This window comes from Mya arenaria, chromosome 8 (genome assembly GCF_026914265.1).
Source record: "Mya arenaria isolate MELC-2E11 chromosome 8, ASM2691426v1".
Lineage (NCBI taxonomy): Eukaryota > Metazoa > Mollusca > Bivalvia > Myida > Myidae > Mya > Mya arenaria.
The window spans coordinates 67006825-67025302 of NC_069129.1; the positions used below are offsets into that span (position 1 = coordinate 67006825).

Here is an 18478-nt window from a genome sequence, read left to right on the forward strand (position 1 = left end):
TTTATAAAGGCTGCGCTGTGTTGCCGCATACTGCTCGTCACCGCATACAGTTTGTCGCCGCATACTGTTTGTCACCGCATAACATATGATATTTGCCGAGACGACCTATATGCGGCGGAAAGTCATGTTCACACCGCATATTGTTCTCGTTTGACAAAATGATGCGATTGTAATATACGAGTTCCACGTGTACATTGTATCTAAAACGAAAATATTGAGTCATTTGCTTTTGACATTTTTAAAAAGACAACACAGTATTACTCCTACCATCGTCGGCTACGCCCGATATACACTACTGCGCTTTGCTTTGTCGTGTACCGTGGTATAGTTGGCTAGGAAAATCCCGTAATCATGAATAATTAATGAGACATGCGCTGTTTCATTGGATCCGCAAGGTACCAGATGCCTTCCAGTAGAAAATACTGGCATAAGCCGGAACTGAACCGGGTTCGCCTTTTCAGTTCAATAATTTTTAACAGCAGTAAATTCAACACAGTAATAGAGGCTCCTGACATGGTTATTGAAGAATATTTAATATTTTTGCGCATTCATTGCAAGAAGAGCTGTTTAACGAATACCTAGAGACGCGGTAATAACAATTTACCACTTATTGAAATAGAGTGTTTGTGAATTAATTCATGAAAAGGATGGTGAAATCCATTGCTGACACTCATCACGATGTGCAAATGATCTCCCAGATTACAATAGACAAACTTATTGCTTTTTGTGAAAGTCAGCACTCACTTTTGATCGCTCCGATATCATTTACTAAAGAAAAATGCCGATAAAAAATACATCTTGTTTTCATCAGTCTTACAAGGACCCGCTCAGCTGCAGTTGTACGACATTTATAGCTTAAGACTTAAGTTTCGGAAAACATACATAAAAACAAGTGAGTAACCGTGCATGTTGTCAATATGTTGTTGTCGTTGTAGCTGTTTTAGGAAAACAGTTTGGTTTTTAAGTCAAATGTGTTCGCACAAGAGAGCTCTGTATCATTTTAAACTATCGTATTACTCAACATAATGCAAATTTTATGAATAGTTCAAAATATAATGAATTAACAAAACATATTTACAGGGAACGTGGATAAAACATAGTTATAGGAGTTACACTCACGTTTCAATTAAACGTTAATTAACTTGGAATTTAGTGTCTTCTTATCGAATTTCATATGAAAGGCTCCCAACAATAAATTGGAGACCATTTGCATTTTATTAATTAGCTCTCGTCTATGGTACATTATCGCATAATATGAATATGAATGCACATCTTTGAAAAAGGTGAAATAGAAACAAAAAAGATAAAGCATGCTTCAGATTGGAACCAGATGATCAGCTAATTGCTATTTCAGCTAAGATCTTCTACATGTTATTGATATTACTTTCAAATCCTATGAATTTATTCAAATAGGTTTGGAATTTAAAGCGGGAGATAAACACGATATTAAAACGAAACATTTCCGCGTAACTACGGGATTGTTTATCTCGTTTATTATATGCTTGCTGGCCGAATGATTCTAGCCTTGGGAGCCTAAGTAAGCAATCACTCTCTTTAATATCCATGCACATGCACAAGCACAAGACAATGCTTTTATTTTATAATTTTACAAGGAACAAATTCATAGACTTATTAAAATGCCAAAGAGGTGTATCAAAATACCGCATATGAAGTTCCTTCTTACGTAGGTGTTCTGTGTTGGAGACAGCCATCTCGTGTTGCGGAACAAAATGCTATTAATGATTTGTCAAGAACGTGATAATGTGCCACCAAACGTAACAATCCAACATTATAGTAGACATTTACTTCAACATTGTGGTGCAACGTCAATGTAATATTATGGTTTAATGTGTCATCTTCTAAAGAATACACACACACACACAGTTTAGAAATATATAAATTACACATGTATACAAAACATAATTTAAATACCACATATTCGCAATGATTCAGACATTCAATTTATTAATCATGTCACTTCTCAAATTATTTAGACCAACAGACAGACAAATAGTGTATATTTGACCTAGTTTAAACATATTTAATCAGTTCAATATACACAAAATAGCAATACACAATGCATGAATGCAAAATATAAAATGATTCTGAGCGGGTTGGAAGACAAGCATTTTGAATGTAATATAAGTTCCTTTCCGTGTTGAAGTTTACATGTTCTAGATTTAAACTATGTTTGACTTGTACACTGTACATTGTCAACAACACATATGTTAACAATACATTAATCAATGTGTATATGCATGGGAACACACAAAAACACACAATAACAAGCACACAAACATCGAGTGTTTATAAACAAAAAAGTACAATTGCACGCGGAACATCAAATTTAAATCAGAGGTTTCAAACCAGTTAATCAAAATAACGTTGTAACATTAAGAACGGAGAGAATACAAAACATTACGCAATTTATTGAGTACAACATAATTAATAACATACATTTTAATCTTATTCCATACACTCATCGACAGACATTCTAAACAACAAAATACAAATACGGTTTCAAATGATGAGTGAAACATGTGACGTGTACTCTGTTGTGCTACCATTTCACTGGTTCGTGTTGTCCGGTGTTCGGACAAGTCAAGTCATTCCGGATATTTAGATATCCCGGTATGGTTGTGTGCACCATTGATTTAGATGAAAGTTTTAATGCAATCATCCATCGCGATTTTTTCAAAACAAGCATGCTGTAATACCTGCTACATGTGCTATTATAAAGCGCGATTAGTCGTTATCACTATATATAACATATATGTCTGAATGAGGTCAATATGTTTATAATAAATGACCCATGACTACAAAATTTATATACGAACAATGAAAGTCATTTAATTAATGTGAATGGACGAAAATTGATACACTTCAGCAGAACTCTAGCTTCATGATTCGTTTGGTGGCAAATTAATGAGGTAAAAATTCTCATGAAGAAACTTGTGTTGTACAGTGAAAGAAATAGTGGATATTTGTTGATTTCAGTGTAAGATTCACGAGTGAAATAAAATACTATATAAAACTGAACTCAACATTTTTCTGTTTCTTTTTTTTCTTATTTTCGGAGATAAATTGCTTTTTTTTTCTTTTTTGCTTTTTGAATACCACTTTGTTACCCCCCCCCCCCCCCCACACACACACACACCCCTCACGCATTGCTTTTATCGTCAATGACTTAGACTGTCCCTATGCCGGCTTTTATCGTCAATGACTTAGACTGTCCCTATGCCGGCTTTTATCGTCAATGACTTAGACTGTCCCTATGCCGACTTTTTTCGTCAATGACTAAGACTGTCCCTAGGCCGGCTTTTATCGTCAATGACTTAGACTGTCCCTATGCCGGCTTTTGGAAAAATAGTTCTGCAAGTGCTTTCGTGTTTCAGTGCATATTTTATAAACAATTAGTCTGTTATGCATTTATGTTCCTATTAAAAACGGTTAATGCAAGAGCTATTTTTTTTTGTTGAACATGAATACATTTACCAAATTGCACTGGTCGCCAATAACTCGACTAAAACAATTAAATTTAATGTGAATTGACACTGGATGCAGTATTAGAGTTTGGTTTCATGATAAATGGATATTAACTCACCTACACAGCTTAGTCTTTTTCGTGTGCAGTCATAGAGGGAAGAGCACGTTTCGTTGTTGAATAAATGGTATTGACATTTAGTTGGGTAATTAAGTAAATCAGTATAACTGCTGTGGGAATTTTCCGGGAAATTCGTAATATAAAGTTAGACAGAGTGTAGACGATTTAGCATCGAATATATTCGAGCATTTGTTTTCTTCTTATGAGTAAGAAAATGTTGAGAAATGGGATTTCCATTTCCCTAATGAACGGTAAGTTGTGATTATTATTTAAATATATGCATTTTTTTAAATGATAGTTTTGACACAATTTACTGGTTCGAAATTGAGGTTCTTAGCTTTGATCAAATGCAAGTCACCACAATTGATTTTAAAATAATAAGATTATATTTTGACTCCTTAGTTAGAAGTGCAAATATGATCTGATAATTTCACTACTGTTATTTCACTGATAAAACTCCATATTTTACCAATAACACTGTGAGTATACCACGTGATAAATTGCGTCATAAATGCTACGTCGGAAGGCAATATTTTGCATTGAATTAAGACTTTAAACAATGATAACTTCACTATTTCTTCACCATTATAAATGAAACCTAGCCCATTCTACGCCTCTTACGGAACCCCGCCTTCGGTCTTTAACCAGAATTTGATTGAGAGTTTAGTTTCTTAAAACACTTCGATAAACCTTTTCACAAGACGGCCGTCTGACGGAACACTGTCAAAACTTTATTATGGAAACAGGTTTGGCGAAGCGTTTGATGAAACTAATCACCTTATTAATCTTTGGTTATGAATGGAATGCGGGCCTCTTTAAGCAGCATAGACTGTCCTTTGTTTTATTTAAACTGGTGTAATAAAAAAAAGTAATCTTTGATTAAAAAGTCTTCATTTTAAGCAAAATGTTGCCTTCCGACGTAGCATATATGACGTAATATATCACGTGGTATACACACACTGCAATAAGCAAGGATGAATAGTGACATCTTGATAACATGATAAACGAAAAAGCTGCACTCTCACAGATTGACAGTTTAGGGTTTTTTTAATCTTGACTCAGAATCATCTGATTTATCAGCAATGCCTTCAATTTAGTCAGTTCAGATAAATATAGAACATTTATCAGTTGTTGAAAACTGACGAATAATTCATTCTTTCCTAAAGCGTTAGTAACGATCGTAATTATGAAAGATTGTGATCTGATCTTATGTCAGCAGTCTTATATTACTGGTGTCCAGACATTGGCACAACTATTTGCCCATTCCAAGACACACAAAAGTTGTCAAAAGGGTCAATCTGTGAGAGTGCAGGTAACACGTTGAAAACGTAAAAATAACGTCTAAATGTTAGTGTAACCTTTATTTAATTAACAACGATTGTGACGAGACTTTCAATGCTATCTTTGACCCGATTTTACGAGAGAGTGTGGTCTTGTGTTGTGGTGGTAACCCGAGAACACGGAGAAAACCCACTTGTCCGGCTTCATGGTGACCACCAACCAATCTACCATGCATCTAGGCCGGGATTCCTACACCTATGGTCTATCGAATTTCTCGATTTGCGTCCATTAAATAATAGTCAATGAAGTTTAATCACTAAATTACTTTTATTGCACTTGCACTCCAGGAGGCATTAGTCTAATGGGAGCTACATTTGTCTGTCAGCATTATGTAATTGTTAGATAACATGAAGTAAAGTCTTAAAAATCAGATATTACTTCAGGTCTTATGACTGACCTAGAATATAACCTCATTATCGCTCGCTACTCGCTCCAAAAACTCTTGATATATTCCACGTTGAATTTGAAAACAAACTTTCCGACAAACCCCTTAAACACATTTGATGACGATATTTTTTTTGTAAAAATAATGGGCAGTTATTCTTTATTATAACATTAAATCAATGATAACGCCTCCACAATATACATTGAGTCAGTCACTGAAAGAATCGGGAGGAAAAGGAACAAAAACTTAACATAAGGCTTCACTGAGTTTACGGTTCACTTAAATTGATTTATATCCAGGTTTTGGTGTCTTGACCACGTTTATGCCAGCAATTATAATCCGGATGAAACAACTTTCGAAACACTAAATACGTAAACGAACGCGCCATATCATTGATTCGTTGTTCAGTCTGGTCTTAGCAAAGATTATGTCCTTAATTTGCTTTTTGTAAAAAAAATATGGTCATAACGGATTTGATCAAAGAGATTTTAATGAATGTAAAAAGGAATAAACAGTTTTCCACTGCAGTGTAATGAGATCGATGCATCGTTTTTTCCGTTGCTCCGTGCAAATTATGACATAAGGTATATCTCGTGTCTGGACTTCTATTTGAAGATGTCATTTCATGTTCGTGAATCGTTGAATGCTCGATCCTAAGATAATATTTGAATATGGTAGTGGTCAATTTGTTGTTGCTGGTTTAATGTTTGACTCCTCGGGAACTGCTGTGGTGTTGTTGTTTTTGACAAAAGTGCAACATTCAAAACTCGGAATGAACCAAGGATGAAAATGAAACAAAAAAGCTGTTCACAGAAAAATTCACCGGTATATCATGCGAAATATGCGATGGGTTTAATTGATTGCTCAATAGTGTCGTGCTAATGTTGGTAGCCGATTCTTATGACGTAATATTGATTGATCTATCACTTCCGGGATTTGTTTGCTCATTCAAATAGCGATAACTCGTTGAAGAATCTTGTGCACAATCCCTCAAGTGCAGAAGTATTATGTGAACAATCCCTCTAGTTCAGCGGTATTTTGTGAACAATCCCTTCAGTGCAGCGGTATTTTGTGAACAATCCCTCCAGTGCAGAAGTTTTATGTGAACAATCTCTCCAGAGCAGAAGTATCATGTGAGCAATCCCTAAATTGCAAAAGTAATATGTGAACAATCCATCAAGTGCCAAAGTTTTATGTGAACAACCCATTTAGTACAGCGGTATTTTATGAACAGCCCCTTCAGTGCAGCGGTATTTTGTGAAAAATCACTTCAGTGAATCGGACTTTTGTGAACAATCCCTTCAGTGCAGCGGTATTTTGTGAAAAATCTCTTCAGTGAATCGGAATTTTGTGAACAATCACTTTAGTGCATCGGAATTTCTTCAGTGCAGCGGTATTATGTGAACAGTCATTTCAGTGCATCGATATTCTGTGAACAATCCTTCCAGTACAGCGGTATGTCTTGACAGCGATAATTGCGATTTAACAACCGAAACATTCTAGGTAAGATTTTAAGACAGTCTGTTATGTCTTTTTTATTATTTTAAACTGTCTTTAATGTTACTTTGATGTCGAAGCGTCTCATTTTTATGAAGACAATGTTAAACGCCGCTGTCCTTGTCATGTATGGAAGTCAAGCTCTTTGAAAATTAACAAAAAAATACATGTACAACAAATCATAAAAAAATACAATCTTAAATGAAATAAACAGTCATTTAATCCAAACTATTTTTCAATGAAAACTTTCTTCAGCTTAATAACAGAAAAAAAAAATATTTAAAAATAGACATGTTGAAATTATGAACTTATATTCCTCTTGCTTCAGCGGTAACGTCGAACATGTTCGCTCGAAAGGGGCGTGTTCTGATAGTAAACATAAATGATTTTTAATATTGATAACGACCTCCTTATACAAAACAACCTATACTAACTTAATGTTGGTTATAAAAGTCGATGATTTAATAAATTCGTTTCTTACTGACAAGGAATCAAAACGAATAAGCCGCCCATGTATTTTTTTTTATAAATCAACAGGAATAAAAAAGAAACACAAACGTATTAAACACGTTCTTGTTGCAAAAATGGCTGCCGATCGTTTTTCTTTAATTTCATAATAGCGCGAGTTTCACAAGGAAGAATCCCGTATTTAGTGAGCCAGTTAGCCATTTACATGGCTTAAATTTACTGTATTAAATAAAACACATATTTTGTGTTGCAAGGGGTGTGTGTGTGTGTGTGGGGGGGGGGGGGGTATACTATACTCATTTACATGCACCAAATGACTGAGAGAATGATAACCAAATTTAATGCAGTTACCTAAGCTCCATAGCAAATGACTGACCACTATCATACATGTAGAATGAAAAGCTTTGTTAGATATTTGGCCAATAAGAAGCATATCCTGTATTTCATAGTAAGGCTATGAAAGGTCACATTAATTAATTAGTTCGTATGTTCGTTCGTTCGTTCATTCATTTATTTCAATATGTCATCCACAAGGGAGATTTGAACACGGTATAATACATATGAGAATGATTATTCTATTATTTTTAAAGTTTGAAGAAATAGTTATTTCATGCATAAAATAACATGAGAATAATACATACATGTATACAATAGGGTCAAGTCAACACAATGTTTTTGAGTAATGATTGTAATAAAATATAATATAAACATAACCAGCTTACGTTATGCATGCGCAAATGTCTATGTTTCAGTATTATTTAAACACTAGCGAAAGTATTGTAAATATTGAAAGCATCTTGCACGTAACGAAAACTGAGCTTGCATAACAGCAATTGATTACAGTCTTCATTTTGTATGTTATTGCTTCCTAAAACAAAATCCCTTAAAATGGCCGAATCTTTTTAAGCGAAGTCGGATACCATCGAATTTATATCACTATAAAAACTTTCACGTATTGCAGCTGTGTACGGACAAGCAAAAACGATATGTCCGGTTGAAAAATGTATATATTCAACAATGGCATTGACCTTTTACCTTAGAAATCTCATCTGTAAGCAACTTCTATAAATGTATTACAGATAATATTTATCAATCTCCAAATGTTAAAAAAGTTCCCTAAACGCGCATTATTGTGTCTAGCAATCTCATATAATAAAATGATACTTAATTAATACTCAACAAGGGTGGAATACTTCCTAGTACTTTTGCAAAATAATTATAACATTTCTCTTAACATTTTCTACTCAAATTACAATGAACATGTTGCTAATTGTGCACTTCTAAACCTGTTCTATGTGTTGTTCTGTGTCTTTTTCGTTTTGTTTACTTACAGTTAATAATTTAGTTCCTTATGCATATCTACTGTTACTTATTTACAGAAAGCTGAAGTATTTTGTCATTAGTATTAAAAGTATGCATTCCAAAAAAACATCTGACTAAAACGTTCAACATGTTAAGATTATCGAATCTTTTTCAATAATGCTACTAAATTGTTTAAAACTAAACTTTTTTCTCTATTTTTTACTATAAAGTATGTTATAGTTAGTCGTTCTCAATTTTTCATTTGTTGTTTATTTGATCTGCTTATGTATCCTGTATTGTATGCAGGACTTTGCATTTTTTTAATAAAGTTTTTAAGGTTTTGTCATGTTTTGGCAAAGAAAACATAACGTTGAGTTCATGTGTATATGACTAAATACTCTTCTGAGTTCTCTAAAAGGGGATTTCGCTCGCTGAAATCTTTCAAAAAGGAATCATCGTTTGGGTGTTTTTCTCGAATTACAAGAACACTAAACATACAGTTACATATAGCCGTGTCTAACATAGACGCAACTTGCATACACGTAAACATTATTTAAGGAATGAATTATCGGGGATATGAACGCAATTAGGCTGGTCAAAGTACGCATGGAGTTCTTCGGACTCCACACACTTTGACCAGCCCAATTGCGTCCATACCCCAAATGACATCAACCCCGCAATTCATTCCTTATATTTACAACAATAATTCATTAATTCATTCATACACTGTTAAAAATACTTCATTTCATTTAAGAAAACTTTTCACTAATACTTTTTTACCAATTTTGTAAATAGAACGACCCGACTGTAACCGGAAACATTTTTTTTCAAATGACGTTACAATAACGCGGGAAAAGATCAACCACTTGAAATCGCTTTAAAACATAACATTGAAACACTGATGGCAGCAATACTTTTAAAACATAATAAATTAACACTTTCTAAAATGTTGAGTTATATTTTACGGGACCTGCTGACACAATACAAACAATAACAAGATCAATAGTTTTCATGTATAGTGTTATGCGATGAATTGTGATCCGAACATATCCGAAGATATTGCGTTCATCGATTGATAAACGCAATTGCCGAAAGGCTGTTCATTTAAGGAATTGAAGTTGTGGTGTAAACATTATACTTTGACATATTATAGCTGAACTCTTGAAATAGTTTGCACAGAAAATAGGCAGATTCCCAGAGATGGTAACCAAGCTTATTGAAGATCACATTTCGGCTTAAAGTAATTTTAGAATTATAATTGATTTTAGATTAAACCACGTCTATAAAACATTAAGTAAAATTAACATTTATAAAGTATAACTATATAATATGAAACTGATTACAATTGTTTATGCATGGATAAGGCAGAAGAAATGCATTTGAAAGCAAACAAACAGATGGCTCAATACCGGAAATAAAACGGATGCAGATTGCGCTTCATGCATTTAAATGAAAGCAATTGACTAATATCAAATATGACTAAATGATTAATAAAAAAAGAATCATAAAAATGATAAATGTGTGTGTTTTAATATATGTATTTGAGAATCTGGTTAGATATTTTGAATGCTACATCCTCGTTTCCATTTAACTTACAAACAATTATTACTCTATGATGTTGTATTCCTTTTTCTTTAGTGGGGAGGGGGATCATTCTGTGCTTTTGTTGGGTGTTAGTTTGGTGTTTTTTCTTGTTATGTCTTTTAATTACCTGACACCTGAATGTTTACTATATCTATTTATATATACATAGCATCATACATGTAGCCTTGCTGAATGTTATTTGTATATTTCATGATATATGTATATGTTTATAGACAATGTAGTATGTACACGTCGTAATAAATATTTCTCTACACCAACTATGGTGACGGCTACATCCTCTACGCTCTTAGACCCAATTGCCATTTCTGAAACAATACACCCATTAGACGTCGGTATTTTAAACACCCCTATCGAGATAAGCGATCGTTTTGGAGCGTACCTTTTCGTTAAAAGTAGTTTTAATCATGAAAACACGTACAATCGAACTATTTAATCATCTTATTTTTGAAAGAGCGAATTTACTAAATGATTTCTTTACCTCCGTATTTAATATTGATGAAACTGGAGTCGTTCTACCCCAACTTATACGCAAATGCGATACTTCGCTTGAAGACATTACTGTCACTGAAAATGACGTAAAAGACATTTTAAATAATCTGGTGATAAATTAAGCATATGGACCGGATCTGATAAGTCATAAAATGTTAAAGGAAACGGTTTCTACCGTGTCATATCCGTTACAATTACTGTTTAACAAATCGCTTCGTGACTGCGTGTATCCTGCTTCTTGGAAGTTGGCCAATGTTACTCTTTTTAAAAAGGGTGATAGATCTCTTCCGTCCAATTACCGACCAATTTCGTTAATAAGCTATGTAGGCAAGATAATGGAGCGTATTGTATTCAAATATGTTCACAATCATCTACATGCCAATAATCTTATTTATAAATTACAATCTGGGTTTTTGCCTGGTCACTCAACGGTTTTTCAGTTGATTGACATATACAATCTAATATGTAAGGCATATGATGAATATAAATCTACATTAATGGTCTTCTGTGACATTTCCAAAGCTTTTGACAGAGTCTGGCATACAGGTCTTATTTTTTAAAGTACAAGAGTATGGCATTGAACACAATGTGAAAGATCGGGTTTATCATTATTTGTCGATTAGGTCACAAATAGTTATTGTTGGACAAACGTTATCTGAAGTTCGCAATGTCAATGCTGGTGTACCTCAAGGGTCTGTTCTTGGTCCGCTGCTTTTTTTATTTATGTTAACGATATTGCCGACTCCCTTTTAAGTACAACGCCACTCTTTGCAAACGATAGCTCTCTAGCCGTTTCTTCGTCAGATACCAGCCATATTGAAACTACATTAAATAGCGATCTTAAAAAGATTTCGAATTGGGCAAAACAATGGCTTGTACAGTTCATTCCCCTAAAGACAGAAGTTATTTTTTTACGCTGTGCAATCAGATTCTACCAAATATCATGTTCGAGGGCAACTTGTTGAACTTTGTTCAAAACCATAAACACTTAGGGCTTTGGTTTACAGCTAATGGAACATGGCACGAACATATAAGCCAAATTATTAAATCAGTCTCTAAAGTGCTTCGGTCAATGAGGTTGTTAAAATATAAATTTGGTAGAAAAAACGCTTAATCAAATATACATCTCGTTTATACGACCTTTGCTTGAATATTCATCTTTAGTTTGGGATAATTGTATCGTCTATGAGAAGGAACGTTTAAAAAAAAATGCAAAACGAAGCGGCTAGAGTTGTAACTGGGTTACCCGATCAGTTTCTAATCATAGACTTTTAATTGAAATTGGTTGGATTCCACTAAGTGAGCGCAGGGAAATGCAAAAGTTAATTTTCATGTATCGTCAAAAGTTCGGTAGCTTGCCGCAGTATCTTGGCGAACAAATACCACAGACAATTGAACAACCAATTATCCGCTTTGAAACAGACATAATTATGTCACCATACCTAGACGTTTAAGTATTTACTCGAAATCAACAATCCCATCTTCCACAGATTTGTGGAACCGGCTTGATGTTCACCTTCGTAACAGTAACACGCTTAATGAATTTAAGGCACGTTTAAAAGATACATACAAAGGCTCAATTGTTCCGAAATATTATCTTGTCGGGGATAGACTTTCAAATATACACCATACAAGAATCAGAAATGCTTGTAGCAACCTTAATGCACATCTCCACATAACTTTTCTTTGTGATAATCCTATTTGTGACTGTGGACAAGGCAGAGAAGATGCAGAACACTATTTCTTTAAATGTAGTAGATACGGCGAAGAACGCGTGTTATATTTTCGAAATACTTGAATATTTCATCCTTTAGTACATCTAAATTATTATTTGGGATAGAAGATAACACAGTCGATGAAAACAGTGTGCTTTTTCTTGAAGATCTCAAGTACATAAAATTAACGAAACGTTTCTTTTGATAATACCCTCACTCACGATATAAACGGTCTGGGATGTTATAACATTGTATTTTCTTTTGGTGGCAACCAATTCCTTTTTTTTCAAAAGTAATTACCATTTTCTCATTTTTCTAGTTACGTTTAATCATAGATTTAAACGACATTGACGCTATATTGACGCCTGGAAAGGGCTGAAACTAATGTTGTAATAACTTGTAGCCCAACACATTTGTTATTTTTGTTTTATTTGATTGTAAGTGTACGTGTAAATTATATGCAAAATAATTCTGTTTACAAAAGAGCAATAAAATATGATTAAAAAAAAAAAAATCTGTCTGTCTGATATAAGACTGCTTACAACGAATCAAATCGCAGTTTTTCACATTGAGTACGAAAATTGATGTTTTATGCCGAAACGTTCATTTTTATTAAAGCGATAGTAACGCTTTTAGCCACAAAACTTCATTATTCAAACGTAATTATTAAAGTGACATTTTTATTCAAAATCAATACATACACATGTATAACAAACATAAATTTTGACTGATAAACCTTTAACTACTTACTAAATAATGCATTTATTGAAAATATTGATTACTGATAACAAGATTGTAACCGTGTATTTAATAGCAGAAAGCGCAAAACTATGTAATGATTGGTGAATGCTAAAAGATTTACTGTGGTCTACTATAGTCTCATAATGTAGAAATACCGTGTTTTATCCTCATTTCTTCATAGGAACCACTGTTTTCGACATTTATTCATCTTTTTGGAATATTAAAACAATATTATTGATTGTGGTGAATCTGTTCCGGGAGTAAGAGTGCATCTTAAAAAACTGCGATCTGATATTTGGCACTAGTCTTACATCACTCGCTTTAACATCGACTGACATTGTACCTGATAATTGCCGCTGACGTTACATGTACATCTAGATAATATATATTCAATGCCCTATAATTATTATATAAAGTTTTAATCATATTTTCCGTTGCGTCCAACAATTAGTGTTGACATTTACAATTAGCATGTCGCTCGATATTAGTAGTCTAGGGTACCGTTCGCACATCGAATTGCGTGTCAGTAATAAATCACACTTTCTCCGTTTACCTATTGTGTAAGTGTTGCATCATCGTGTAGAAATGTTAGCAGTGTTATGTTTCTGTATATTGGCGATGATCGTGATAATCATCAGACGTGAGGAAAACAAAATACCGAGATAATAGAATAAGTGAAAGTTATTACATCCACTAAACCCTGGCTATCGAACTTTTACACATCAAGCCCAAAGCTGCTGTTATATGAAATATGGAACGCCTTTCCTGTCTTGCAAATGACATTTATTTATCTTATTGTGTACATTGTTGTGGCATTGTTGAGACACACCACCACCACCACCACCACCATCATCATCACCACCATCACCAAACTCACCACCACCAAAACTACCACCACCATCATCATCACCACCATCACCAAACTCACCACCACCACCACCACCACCACCATCATCATCACCACCATCACCAAACTCACCACCACCACCACCACCACCATCATCATCACCACCATCACCAAACTCACCACCACCACCACCACCACCACCATCATCATCACCACCATCACCAAACTCACCACCACCAAAACTACCACCACCACAACAACAACAACCATAATTATCATCATTTGATGTGTGAAATTTGGTAAGAGTAAAAATACCAAACAATCAATAATTAAAGTTTCAAAACAGGTTTAAACCGAATAATATGTCAATGGAGGTCATTTTGGAACGAACCAATGTAATATTTTATTTTCTGTTTTGCTGTTGTAATTGTTGCGTCGTCGATATGATAAGCCAAAATTGTTGGAGAAATCATGTTGAATTTTCAACGTCGCCATAACATTGAACTCTGCTATTACCACCAATTTTATTAACAAGCCATAAAACTACTGGTACATTGAGTGGTTCTTGGTAGTTTGGAGTTTATTTATACTCGCACTCGGGCATTTCCCACTTGGCGAGTGCTGCGACAAGACTGTGAGTCTTATTGGGATGTTGGAGCATAGCTCACAGACAGAATGTAACTCTGGTCAGAGCTACCCTAATTCTTTTATGTGCACCAGTGAATTGAGCTGGCACACAGGACCCCATTTAACGTCCTTCACGAAATATGATTAGTACAGTCAAGTGTATAACAACTAGACCACGGATCCGCCACTATGTTTTTTTGTTGATTTTTTTTATTACCGCGTTTAAAAACATTCATTAAACAAGAGCAAGAAATGTTATGTGTAAGAGTTATCGCTATTCACTTTTTAATGAAGGCAAGTAAATCGTTCAGTTTTTTTCTACAATTTAGAAAGTAAAATAACTTGTATTTAATAGACTCATAATGTTGTCAAATAAAGTACATGAGACAAGAGCATGTCTTTTGGCATCATACAGGTGGTCTTGGCACTGTAAGCGGTAACGAACTGATGTGACACTACAATGCCCGTTTAAGATGTTACAAGCCGGTCAAGAAATTTTAACTTAAAAATAAAAACATCCTGATAAAAGATTAATATCGAAAACACTACCATCATTCTAGCTTTCATGCATTTTCGCAAAAACTTACTCGTTCCAAGACAAAATTAAAAAGTTGTCAAAACCTTCAATCTGTGAGAGTTCAGCTTTAACAAACGTATGTTACATATAGCTGTTGTATTATGTCTTAAGATAGAGAATTCCAATGAAATTAAGGAACTGTGCTTTGTTAGATTTATTTACACTGGGATGCGATATATTGTTAATCATTTGAATCATATCACTACGGAGAAATGATAATACTATGACCCGACAAAGGCCATCTCTATACCATGATACTAGGCCATCCCTAGGGGAGGGACATGTAATGCTATGGTATTGACGTGGCGAGCCATTAATGGAAACCAGCGAAGTGGACAATAGTTCTCCATTTCAGTTTGATTAACGCGGTGTTAGCAGTCCTGTCCCCTGACATTTACAGATTTTAGTGTCACATAGCGCAGACAGCTAAACTTGTAACAGGTTTTCATGTTTACCAGAATCATTTTGATATTATCGCTAACAACACAATCTGGAACTGGTGTGTTTACCTTTCAGCGATTACGGTTATTAGTCTTAAAGCGACAGTCCGCAAAAGTAACCGTATTTCAAAAGTTTTTAATAAGTTCCACATTGTTTCAGACCGACTGAACCGCAATTATTTTTTAAAAAATCGCTTTAATAACTTAGATTTAACAAATTGAAAATTGCCGAAAGTTGCTATTTTTCGACGGCAAAAGAGAAAGTAGGTCTACGGTTTTTCCGACTACTCTTGGGGGCGATACTATTTCCCGGTCCCGGTCTCATCCGGTCCCGGTCTCCTCCGGTCTCTGTTTTATAGTAGCTATCGGGCGTGATCAAAAAGGTGTTAATGACCGCGGGGGGTAATAGGATTACAAAAGATTACAGTTGATTAAAACATTAGATATTTGATGATAATTATGTCACTATTTATTTCAAATTTTATATCAATAAAACATAAAATAAATTTAGGCAAAGTTAAAAACATGAAATATGCACATGTACTGAAATTAATGTCATGAATAACAAACACATTGAGTGTGTGTTTTTTTCATATTAAATTCAGTTATAAGTATACTATTGATAATAGTAATACAAAAAATAACAATGCTTGACTACATGTAAATCAGATATGAGTCGGATATGCAAACATGGAATTTTTCAATTGTAATCATTTATGCTTAAAAATTTTTATGTCGGGGGGGGGGGGGGGGGGTAAACATAAAAGGAAGAACAATAACATAACATAACATAATTTAAAAGGTGCAATTCTAAGTTACTTCATACTCTAGCCGTCCTCAATCTTTTATGCAAAAAACATGAGCATTTGTACTGCATCGCATCTTTCTCTACACCTTTAACACGAATTGCATAAATAGTGTATACCTATAACAAATTGCATAAATTAAGAAATAATGTTTATATATTTTATACCATTTTGTTACATATAAAAACAAATAAGATTGTCAAAATCGTGTTATAAACATCAGCAACACAATCCGTTGCCTGGGGCCATAAGTTATGAACCGGGAATTATGAGACCGGATGAGACCGGATTTTACGAGGAGAGACCGGGAAATAGTATCGCCCTGCGCATGCGCAAGAACTTTGGAATCCCACTGTTTTTTCTATTTATATAACCGTTAACTCTCGGGGGCCGATAGTTAAGAAGAGATATTGAAAATGACACGAAAAACTCATTTCTAGGTCGATTTGAACCAAATTTTTTTGGATTCGTCAGTCAGGAATGCTTATCAACACATAGATGAATTTTATTTTTTTTTCATGGCTAATTTGCCCGATTTGCGGACTGTCGCTTTAATGGATTTAAAGGCTCAATTCTATGACTCCTTCATGGCTGCCAGTTTGCGGAATCGCTCTGTGGATATATTTTTCTTTTGCGCTGTGAGTTTTTCTCGAGTGCAATAACAATACAGACAACATTTAAATATAAGAAGTAGGCAAACGGGTAAAGAAATTTATAAAAGTGATCGATAACTACGATAAGTGATCGATAACTACGATAAGTGATCGATAACTACGAAAATTGTTCGATAGGCACGATAAGTGAACGATGACCACGCTGACCTCTAGGGAATCGTTTATCCAATGCTAAAAAGCAAGGAATAAAGTTCAAGTTCAAAGCCTTAATTTGCGCACATATTAATCAAAAACTACTAAGATAATGAAGATGATGATAAAAACGACAACGACGACGACGATGAAGACAACGACGACGATGATGATAATGATGATGATGACGACGACGACGACGATGACGATGATAATGATGATGATGACGACGACGAAGACGATGATGATGATGATGATGATGATGATGATGATGATGATGATGATGATGATGATGATGATGATCGACACAATTTGAAGCAAAATAAAACCTTACTGCCTCAAGCAATTTAATAAACTCTGCTCATCTTCATTTCAGAGCCACACCACAGATTATAACATGCCCATAGTGCAGTTCGGTTGTTGAAATATAATGCATGATGCGATGCTAACCTGCTGGGTGCTAGCTGTGCATGCAGTGGGGTCGATACTGGGCACGGATAATGTAACCACAATCAAAGTGGGCGTCCTGCTCATGACCGCAGAGCCGGAGCCGTTCGACCTGCGGCGGACAGGGCCGGCACTCGAGATCGCCTTCGGGGTTGCGGAGGGTGCCATTGGGATTAAGTTTGAACCGGTCTACCACAACTACACGGGCTTCTGTCCGAAAGAAACAGTGATCGGGCACCTGTCAGAGCTTTATTACCATGACAACGTGATGGCCGTGCTTGGACCCGCCTGCTCATCCACAATCCCGGTGAGACCATTAAGTAGACTGTGTTATATTGATTTCTTACAACTTAGACCTTTTTTTAACCTATTTGCCTGATAGCTCGCGGAAACGATCACCCGGTTTCAGTCATTATGATCACACGTAGTTGCTTCCCTTTCTCTGTAATGTTTAGAACGTTGTCATGTTAAAGGCAAATGACAATATGGTTACTCAACATTCGTCTTCTTTTAAAGTGAAGACGAGTTTTATAATCGCCTTCAAAGGCTAATGAAGTGTCTAGTATTTTTTGTGCATGTCATTTATGTATAGTTAATGCGAGAAGAAATCGACAAAACTCTAAAGGAATACTTAAATGTGATATTAGTTCAAATTATCTTATTATTTCATTCGATCTGAAGACAGTAGGGATACTTCGTAAAATCACGTAGCCACGTTCATGTACTAAATTGGATAGTTATTCTTAATTTTAGGTAGTAAATTTCAGTAATTATTTCCCAT

At 34.8% G+C, this 18478-nt stretch overlaps 1 protein-coding gene across 1 annotated transcript in view; it reads left to right on the top strand.

The window, feature by feature from the left end:
• Positions 1-855: 855 nt before the first annotated feature.
• LOC128244633 (atrial natriuretic peptide receptor 1-like) overlaps positions 856-18478 on the top strand; it is an 88435-nt gene continuing 70812 nt past the window's right edge. The window contains exons 1-2 of the mRNA XM_052962649.1: positions 856-892; positions 17627-18004. Coding sequence (XP_052818609.1) covers positions 17681-18004 — 324 coding nt within the window. The 5' untranslated portion in view covers positions 856-892; positions 17627-17680. The remainder of the gene's footprint in view (positions 893-17626; positions 18005-18478) is intronic.